Raw genomic sequence first — 10,000 nt, 5'->3', positions numbered from 1 at the left:
CTCTGCAGTGGAGGTCGATGCCTCATTGAGCACAATAGCCTTCCTGTTTTTGAAAAAGGGGAAAAAAGGCCAACTAATATTGTATCCTTCAAACTCTTCAAGAGGAGGGCTGGCCAGAGGACGCTGGCTGTTGAGATTATTCACAAGGACACCTACTCCTCCTCTTTGTACAACAGTCCCTCCCTCACCCACCAGAGTGACCTTGGTACCCATTAATGCACTCATTAATCTTGACTTCAAATTGCTTTTCCTGTTTACTGAAGCAAAGAAAGGGTCTTGTCTGAAGCTATCCCTCTGATTTCGCTGTTATCTGTCGTTGGCACACAGGTTGAGCGCCTAATGATTAGCTCCTGATTTTAAATGTACTACCACAATAGGTCAATTAGTGGGTTTTACTCTGATCCCATACAAAAGTAATAAACAACAAATCAATCAATGTTAAGTAAGAGTATTTTTTCTCGACCTGTTTCTCCATGCATTTGTTAAGTGATTTATGTGGAGAAACATCTCTGAAATTGGTCCAGTACTGAGCTATAACGCTGTAACCGGCAGCCACGAACAGGGCTGCAATGTAATCCTGTAGGGAAAATGCGCATCCTCGATCTCTGTCACCTGTTTGTTTTGTTTTTTTACCACTGACATGAGACATGTCTGACAACATTATGGAAAGAATCCCTACAGAAAGGGACCTTTTTGTAAAAGAGTAAAACCCTTTTTGTTAAATCAGAAACGGCTCAAAAATGTTTCACTCCTGCAACAACAGAGAAATAACCTCATCCATCATGTCGGTGATGTCACTATATTCATTGTACGGTTAGCTGTTGGTCCTTCTTACCTCTCCGATCATCCCATTCCAAATGCCTCGGACCAGCTTGCCGTGCTTGCCGTTGGTGACCAGGTAGAGATCGTAGGAAAACTTTATGGTGCGGGACAACTTCTTCAGGATGTCTATGCAGAAGCCTTTACAGCACAGTTTAGTGTATGGCTCAGTGTGACCTACAATACTACAGAGAGAGGGACAGAGAGAGGGACAAAAAGAGTGTGGTAAATCTGATTATCACAAACGACAACATTTGGGAGAAGTTTAGTCTTCAAGGTTTCATTTGAAGGTCAGTGTCTTTCCTGCTGAACTGGTTTCTTCACATTATAGGTTTCTGTTAATCTAGACGGCTCACTTTTCATTGTTACAGATGATGCTATTAAACTCTGTTATCAATGGAAGGGAAATCACAAGTTATTATCTCCAATACATTATTAGGATTGTATTATTGGAAATACCATTATAATCAAGGCCTATATTTGGAATGGATAAAATACTGTAATGTGAAATAATGAGCAATATTTAGATATGTAGGGTTGAAATTTTGCAGAAAAGAGAAAAGTATAACTGCCTTTGCAGTTTAGTTTAGACACGCGCCGCTATTTTACAAAACATGCATCTTCCTGCAATGTACTGTGTTACTGTGAGTGTGTGTTACACACACACACACACACACTCACTCACTCACTCACTCACTCACTCACTCACTCACTCACACACAGTATATAAAATAATGTAACGCAATACAGCAGCCCTGCAGTAAATACTATCTTACTTAAAAGATAATTTTGTTTTATAAATCTTTTTTTTTTAGTTGGCCATCCATATGTTCTCTATTCATAACTGATCATTTTGTCAGTGAAGATAACATTGTACTCACTAATGTGATGATGTGGTAAACTAACAGATCTAAATCTCTTTATTTGGAGTCATTTTTAATAGAAGTGCTGATACAATACCCCAGTTTTCGGCATATACAGAACAATACTTTTTACAATACTGAGAAATATGGGGGAGGGGCCAGACAAAGAATGGTTCAAAGACTTCGAGTGTGAGCACGGAAGGGATAGAGAGACCCCGCCGGAGGAAGCCGGGGCCCCCGTTGGAGCCAGGCCCAGACGGTGGGCTCGTGAGCGAGCGTTGGTGGCGGGTTTGCCACGGAGCCCGGTCGGGCACAGCCCGAAAAGAAACGGGCACCTCTCCCTCCAGCCCATGGGCCCACCATGTGGGAGGATCCAAAGGGGTCGGGTGCGCTGCTATAGGGTGCAGCGAAGGTCAGGGGCTTCGACGGACCAGAACCGGGCGGCAGAGGCTGGCTCTGGGGACGTGGAAGTCACCTCTCTGTGGGGAAGGAGCCGGATACTGTGCGGGAGGTGGAGCGCTACCGGTTAGATCTGGTGGGGTCTTACTCTACGCACAGTCTCGGTTCTGGAACCGTTCCTGATAGGGGGGTGGACTTGTCCTACTCCGGAGTTGCCCATGGTGTGAGGCGCCGGGCGGGTGTGGGGATACTCACAAGCCCCGGCTGAGCGCCGCTGCGTTGGAGTTTTTACCCCGGTGGACGAGAGGGTCGCCTCCTACGCCTGCGGGTGATGGGGGGGGAAAACTCTGACTGTTGTTTGTGCATATGCACCACACAGAGTTCGGAGTATTCGGCCTCTTGGAGACCTTGAATGGAGTCCTGTAGGGGCTCAGTAGGGGACTCATAGTTCTGCTGGGGGACTTCAATGCACACGTGGGCAATGATGGAGATACTTGGAGAGGCGTGATTGGGAGGAACGGCCTCCCTGATCTAAACCAGAGTGGTTGTCTGTTGTTGGACTTCTGTGCTAGTCATGGATTGTCCATCACAAACACCATGTTCGAACATAGGGATGCTCATAAGTGTACTTGGTACCAGAGCACCCTAGGCCAAAGGTCAATGATCGATTTTATAATCGTTTCATCTGATCTGAGGCCGTATGTTTTGGACACTCGGGTGAAGAGAGGGGCAGAGCTGTCAACTGATCACCATCTGGTGGTGAGTTGGGTCAGGGGGTGGGGGAAGACTCTGGACAGACCTGGTAAGCCCAAACGGGTAGTGCGGGTAAACTGGGAACGTCTGGAGGAGGCCCCTGTCCGACGGACTTTCAACTCACACCTCCGGCGGAGCTTTTCGTGCATCCCTGTGGAGGTTGGGGGCATTGAACCTGAGTGGACAATGTTCAAAGCTTCCATTGCTAAAGCTGCGGCGGCGAGCTGTGGTCTTAGGGTTTTAGGTGCCTCAAGGGGCGGTAACCCACGAACACCCTGGTGGACACCGGTGGTCAGGGAAGCCGTCCGACTGAAGAAGGAGTCTTTCCGGGATATGTTGTCTCGGAGGACTCCGGAGGCAGTTGCAGGGTACCGACGGGCCCGAAGGGCTGCAGCCTCTGCTGTGCAGAGGAAAGCAGCGGGTGTGGGAGAAGTTCGGAGAAGAAAGGAGAAGGACTTTCGGTCGGCACCAAGGTGTCTGGAAAACGTTCGCCACCTAGGAAGGGGAAGCGAGGAATCATCCAAGCTGTATACAGTAAGGGTGGGACCTTGTTGACCTCAACTGAGGAGGTAATAGGGCGGTGGAAGGAGCACTTTGAGGAACTCCAAATCCAGCTGACACGCCTCTTGGTGGAGGCCGAGCTGGAGGATGATGGGGGATGTCGTCAATTTCCTGGTGGAAGTCGCTGAGGTAGTCAAACAACCACAGCGGCAAAGCCCCAGGGATTGATGAGATCCGTCCAGAAATGCTGACAGTTGGGTGTGGAGGGGCTGTCTTGGGACACGCCTCTTCAAATTGCGTGGAAGTCTGGGACGGTGCCTAAGGAGTGGCAGACCGGGTGGTGGTTCCCCTCTTCAAAAAGGGGGACCAGAGGGTGTGTGCCAATCAGGGGTATCACACTCTCAGCCTCCTGGTAAAGTCTACTCCAAGTGCTGGAAAGGAGGGTTCGGCGATAGTCGAACCTCGGATTGAAGGGAACAATGCGGATTCCGTCCTGGTCGTGAACAACGGATCAGATTACTCTCGCAAGGATCTGGAGGGGGCTGGGAGTATCCCAACCAGTCTACATGTGTTTTGTGGATCTGGAGAAGGCGGATGACCGGGTCCCCCGGGAGAAATTGTGGGAGGTGCTGCGGGAATATGGGGTGAGGGGGTCCCTTCTTAGGCCATCCAATCTCTGTATGACCAAGCGAGAGCTGTGTCCGGGTTCTCGGCAGTAAGTCGGACCGTTCCAGGTGAGGGGTGGCTCCGCCAGGGCTGCGCTTTGTCACCAATCCTGTTTGTAATATTTATGGACAGGATATCGGGCGTAGTCGGGGCGGGGAGGGGTTGAGTTCGGGGGCTCGGGATCTTCACTGCTTTTTGCAGATGATGTGGTCCTGTAGGCTCATCGGTCTGTGACCTTCAGCACTCACTGGATCGGTTCGCAGCAGTGTGAAGCGGCTGGGATGAGGATCAGCACCTCTAAATCTGAGGCCATGGTTCTCAGCAGGAAACCGATGGAGTGCTTTCTTCGGGTGGGGAGTGAGTCCTTACCCCAAGTGAAGGAGTTTAAGTACCTTGGGGTCTTGTTCGCGAGTGAGGGGACTATGGAGCGTGAGATGGTCGGAGAATCGGAGCAGCCGGTGCGGTATTACATTCCATTTATCGCACCGTTGTGACGAAAAGAGAGCTGAGCCAGAGGCAAAGCTCTCGATTAGGGCAATTTTCGTTCCTACCCTCACCTATGGTCATGAAGGCTGGGTCTGACCGAAAGAACGAGATCCAGGGTACAGCGGCCGAAATGGGTTTCCTCAGGAGGGTGGCTGGCGTTCCCTTAGAGATAGGGTGAGAGCTCAGTCATCCGAGAGGAGCTGGAGTAGAGCCACTGCTCTTCGCGTCGAAAGGAGCAGTTGAGTGGTTCGGGCATCTGGTAAGGATGCCTCCTGGGCGCCTCCCTAGGGAGGTGTTCCAGGCACGTCCAGTGGGGGAGGCCTCGGGGAAGACCCAGGACTAGGTGGAGAGATTATATCTCCAACCTGGCCTGGGAACGCCTCGGGATCCCCCAGTCGGAGCTGGTTGATGTGGCTCGGGAAGGGAAGTTTGGGGTCCCCTACTGGAGCTGCTGCCCCCGCGACCCGATACCGGATAAGCGGATGAAGATGGATGGATGATGGATGAGAATTATGAACGTTTTTCTACAAAACCCTATTACCAGCCTCAGAAATGACAGATCTTAAATGTTAAATCCTATTGAAACACAAAGGTGTTCCAGTGGTTTGTATTCTTCTGGTAACGGTACACACAGCAGGTCATCACAACTGATTTCAACAACAACGTATGACTGAGAAGGAATGAGGGACTGAGAAGTGAACGTAAAGCTGACGATGTAGCTGACGGAGGTGAGAAAACCAGCTCTGACGTCAGGAAATTGATGGGGTGGAGGGTGGGGGGGTTGCATGAGGGACAGTTGGGGCTACTCCACAGGCTTGTGCATTATGTCGCGGCCCCAACAGATGGACGGACAGCTGGGCGGACCAAAACAAAGTCGACATAAATGAATCAGAAACAGACAATGGCAGACAGAAGTGAAAGTCATTGCTGGATTGTTTGGACTGTATAATGGCAACCTGGCCATAGCCAGCAGTCTCAAAATGTAACTTGAAGGAAGTTACAACTTCAAGATGCCAAATGAAAGGCTCAGTGCAAACATATAGTTCATTTCTTCAGTTATTACTTTGAGTAACTTTCTATTGAGTAGACCTTGTTTAATGGAAACTAGGGTTGAGCCGCTTCACAATACTCACCAGGGTCAATGTCAATTTGCCATCATTTTCAGAATTTGTGTGTCTGGAGGGTTGCAGGGGTGTAATTTTTGTAAATAAAGACACATTTAACTGTTGCTCTCTTTTTTTGCTAGTTAGTAATGCTGGTTAGTTGTAGCAGCATACTCACTTTACTTCAGGATATACAGTTGAGTTCAAAATAATAGCATTCCAACATCACTAACCTCAAATCATATTTTTTGATAGAAGTGATATTTCTACATGGCAAATAATTTACTAGTAAGTGTTGTAGAGTTCATCAGTCATGACGTGCATGCTGCTCTTTCTGTGTAATTGAATCTATAATTGAAAGGGGCATGTTCAAAATAATAGCAGTGTTCTGTTCAATTACTGAGGTGATTGATTCTGTGAAGAAACGGGTGTCAATTGTGTCCCATATTTAACCCTTGTGTTGTCTTCCCGTCAACCATGGAAAAAAAACCATTTTGGTTGTTTGTTTTTTTGAAATTATCACTTTTTCCAACATTTTTGTCACCTTTTCAGTATTGTGGGATCTTTTCTTAATGTTTTTTGTTATTTTTAATGTCGACATTTTCAGTGCTAATTTCAATGGCCTGTTTTTTGTGACCAAAAGAACTGAAAAATGAACTGAAAATGGGTCAGTTTGACCCAAGGAAAACATGAGGGTTAAGGAAAGAAGGAAGCAAATGTTGTGCATGCTGGTTAAAGTGCATTTCACACTGAAATACTCAGAACAATGGGTTGTTCCAGACATTGCTCTGAGGAATAGTGGACTTTGAGTAAAAAGTTGACTGGAGAGAGGAAAAGATATAAAGAAGTGCAGACAATGATAGGCTGCTCAGCCAAAATGATTTCAAATGCCTTGGAATGGCATCCAAAGCCTGAACGATGTGGGGAAAAAATGGCCAACTACCATTTAAATGGATCGAAGAACAGCCAAAATAGCAAAGGCTCAACCAGTGATCAGTTCCAGGAAACTCAAAGACTGAAAGTTACCTGTGAGTACCGTTACGATCAGAAAAAGGCTATGTGAAGCAAAGCTATCAGCTAGAAGCCCCCCCGCAAAGTCCCATTTCTGAAAAAATGACATGTACTGAAATTTGCCAAAGGACACATTGACTGGCCAAAGGAGAAATGGCACAACTTCTGTGGCTTGACGAGAGCAAAATTGGTCTTTTTGGGTCTAGACAGTTTGGCCGACGACCCCCATGCACTGAATTCAAGCCACAGAACACTGAAGACAGTAAACCATGGTGGTGCAAACATCATATTATGGGGATGTTCCTCATACTGTGGTGTTGGCCTATTTATCACATAAGAGGGATCACGGATCAGTTTCAATACATCAAAATACTTGGAGAGGTCATGTTGCCTTATGCTGAAGAGGATACGCCTTTGAAAGGGGTCTTTCAACAAGACAATGACCCAAAACACACCAGTAAGCAAGGAAAGTCTTGGTTCCAGATAAACCAGATTGATGTTATGGAGCGGCCAGCCCAATGCCCGGACCTCAGTCCCATAGAACACTTGTGGGGTGACATCATAAATGCTGTTTCTGAGGCAAACCCAGTAATGCAAAGAATTGTGAAATGTAGTTCAATCATCCTGGGCTGGAACACCTGTTCACAGGTGCCAGGAGTTGGTTGACTGCATGCAACACAGATGTGAAGCAGTTCTCAGGAATAATGGTTATGCAACTAAATATTAGTGCAGTGATTCAAAGTAAAGCAAACCCTTTAGACATTTTTCAGTTTATACAGTAAATGTTTGAGTTTGCGAAGAAAAATACAAATACTGCTATTTTTTTGAACAGCCTAATAATTTTTCTTCACTTTCTGTAGAGGTAGCACACCAACTTGATCAATTTTGGTCATGTTTTGATTTGGAATTGAATGTGCAGCGTTCCCAATGCATTGATATGATGGACTTAAAAGCTATTCTAAGGATTTTGAGCATTATTCACTTTTTGAAACACACTGCTATTATTCTGAACACAACTGTAACTGTATCAGTAGCCTCTTCTTGTGTTGTGCCATGCAGCAATCCACCACATTTTTAATTTCAAACTAGTAGTACAGCATAAAAAAACGTGTCGAGAGAGTGAGGCTGCCAGGTTTCCCAGCAATCGTCTCATCTTTTATTTGTTAATCTACAGTACTGCTGCAAGTCTCTTATTACTGCATTGCTATTAAAATGCTACACATTGCACCTTTAAGTATTTCAGGTAAGACTTGCCTGTTTTTCCTCACATTTCCCTCTCTTCCTAACACAAACAGTTTGACCCAGACTTTGATGTGGTATGGACTACACTAAACCATTTTTCGTGGACATGTGCCTGTACAGTGACTACCACATGCCAAGCTGCGTAACAGACCCCGAAAAAAAGACAGCAGGCCTGCTTCCATACAGAGCACGCAGCAGAAGCTAAACAGACAGTTTCAGACTCAGCATACCAAGTGAAAGAGGCTGACGTAAGGGTTGAAATCAATTCCCCTTACTTATCAGCAGGATTACCAGGAATGTGGGGATGAAAATGTCCTTCAGTTTCATCAGTGATCTGAGTCAGGAACAGGACAGAAAGTCTAGTCTAGTGCTTTGTAAGAAATACTGTACAGTGCTCTGTTTAAAAGAAAAAGTTGTCTTTCATCAACCAACATTCACTTTTGTAGTTATATGAGGATTTTAAATTTATAGCATTTTTTAAAAACTATTTTCCTCACTATTTATAGGCTAATGGTAATTGGCAGATTTAGAGCCTTCACTATAATGACCACAACCACTTATCACTTGTTAACATTAAAATGTAATGGGTGTAAATAAGTGACTTTAAGGGGCAAATATTAGAATTTAATCCCTAACATTTGGCAGGTTTTACGATACTGGACTTGGTTTTACGATACCATATTGTTATTGGCAAGTGGGGTGGGGGGGTCAGTTGCTTCACTGGAGTCATTAGGTGGGCACCCTCCTTCCTTGGTGTTCTGTTGAAAGGCCCACGACACCTCCAGAGGGCTGAACAACTTCTTCTTTCTTGTCAGCCAGAGCCAGTTGCTGCTTCGCTCGGCAGCTTCTGTCAGTGACTTGATGGCTTGTCGTAGGGGTCCGTCCTTGGACTCCCATCCCTTTCAGCGGCCTCGTGGTTGACATGGCCACAAAACCTCTGCAGCCGACCTCCACTGGGAGCAACCATGTTCTCCAGACGTTTTGTCCTGCTTCAGTTGCTTGGTCAGAGCACTTCAGCTTTTTGCGATTGTACGCTTCACCAACTGCATCCTCCCATGGCACTGTCAGCTCGACTGTAGGATGAACAGGGCCTTCTCCGAGGTAGACTAATGTGAAGGCCAAATATTGCTCAGTTCTTCGGTCATGTTAATTAATAAGGCCGAGAACATACATTGGTTGATCTCGACATCAGAGTCAAAGGCTAATTTTAACAAATTAAGCGATATTTGAGGTATTTAATTCAGAGATTGGAAATCTGCAGTGATCTAATAATTATATTTTAAGTTTTTTTGTGTTCTTTGTACGACAATATTCAAATACAAAGATCTAAATGATATTTGAAAAGGTCGGAATCTGCCCTGGTGGCAGGTTTTGTCCACATGTTTCTACTTTGTGAGCAATTAGTGATTCATAAACACGAATAATCTGTGTTTGTAGTAAAAAACGAAACCAGGCCGCTGCACTTAGAAGTGCCCATTGTGTAGTGAGACTGAGCTTTTCCATATATGAAGGCAATACTTTGTGTGGGAAATGTATTTCTAAAACTAGACGTATCAGAGTGGCTGTCTCTCCTTCTGCCTGGCAGGATGATTTTAGACAAACCACAGAGAGGTTATTGTCCACCATTAAACCTTTATGTGCTTTCAGGGAAACCAAAACAGACACACCTCTATAGCGCATTAGGTGGGCAGTGTGAGGTCATGCGGCAGCGAACTAGTGAGCCGTAGGCGCAATGCAGAGAGCACTAATGACATGTCACCCCTAACCTCCCCCAGACGTCCAGTCTAATTGACTCTGCACCCACACATCAGGACCAGGAGGCAATGAGATGAACAGGCGCAGCGGCGAGCGGGCAGAGCCGAGTCACAACAAACTGAAACAAAAGAACGCTTTAGAGGAAAACGAGGCTGCCGCGGCAGACCTCAAGTAAACACAGAGGTCCCAACGTTCCCTGTCTCACCAGCTGCCAGGGTTCATGGCTGAGCTTTGAGTTGGCTGCCAGCTGCATTACAATGGGTCTTTGGGAATTGCTATAAATGTGTGCGTGAGGTCATTTATTCAAAGTGGGAAGTTGTAGAAGCTGCTTTATTGTTGGCGTCGGGCATCAGTAGGTTAAATGCCCCCCTCTTAAATTCTGAAGCTGCACCAGGTGATATT

At 46.2% G+C, this 10,000-nt stretch overlaps 1 protein-coding gene across 1 annotated transcript in view; it reads right to left on the bottom strand.

Moving 5' to 3' along the window:
• The window catches only part of grin2ca (glutamate receptor, ionotropic, N-methyl D-aspartate 2Ca), an 86,787-nt gene that overhangs the window by 13,456 nt on the left and 63,331 nt on the right, over positions 1-10,000 (bottom strand). The window contains exon 6 of the mRNA XM_032538175.1: positions 836-1,004. Within this exon, the coding sequence (XP_032394066.1) occupies positions 836-1,004 (169 nt within the window). The remainder of the gene's footprint in view (positions 1-835; positions 1,005-10,000) is intronic.

The sequence above is a fragment of the Etheostoma spectabile genome, chromosome 15 (assembly GCF_008692095.1).
Source record: "Etheostoma spectabile isolate EspeVRDwgs_2016 chromosome 15, UIUC_Espe_1.0, whole genome shotgun sequence".
Classification (NCBI taxonomy): Eukaryota; Metazoa; Chordata; class Actinopteri; order Perciformes; family Percidae; genus Etheostoma; species Etheostoma spectabile.
The sequence above is the reverse complement of the archived record's forward strand: the minus strand, read 5'-3'. Positions and strand labels throughout refer to the sequence as shown.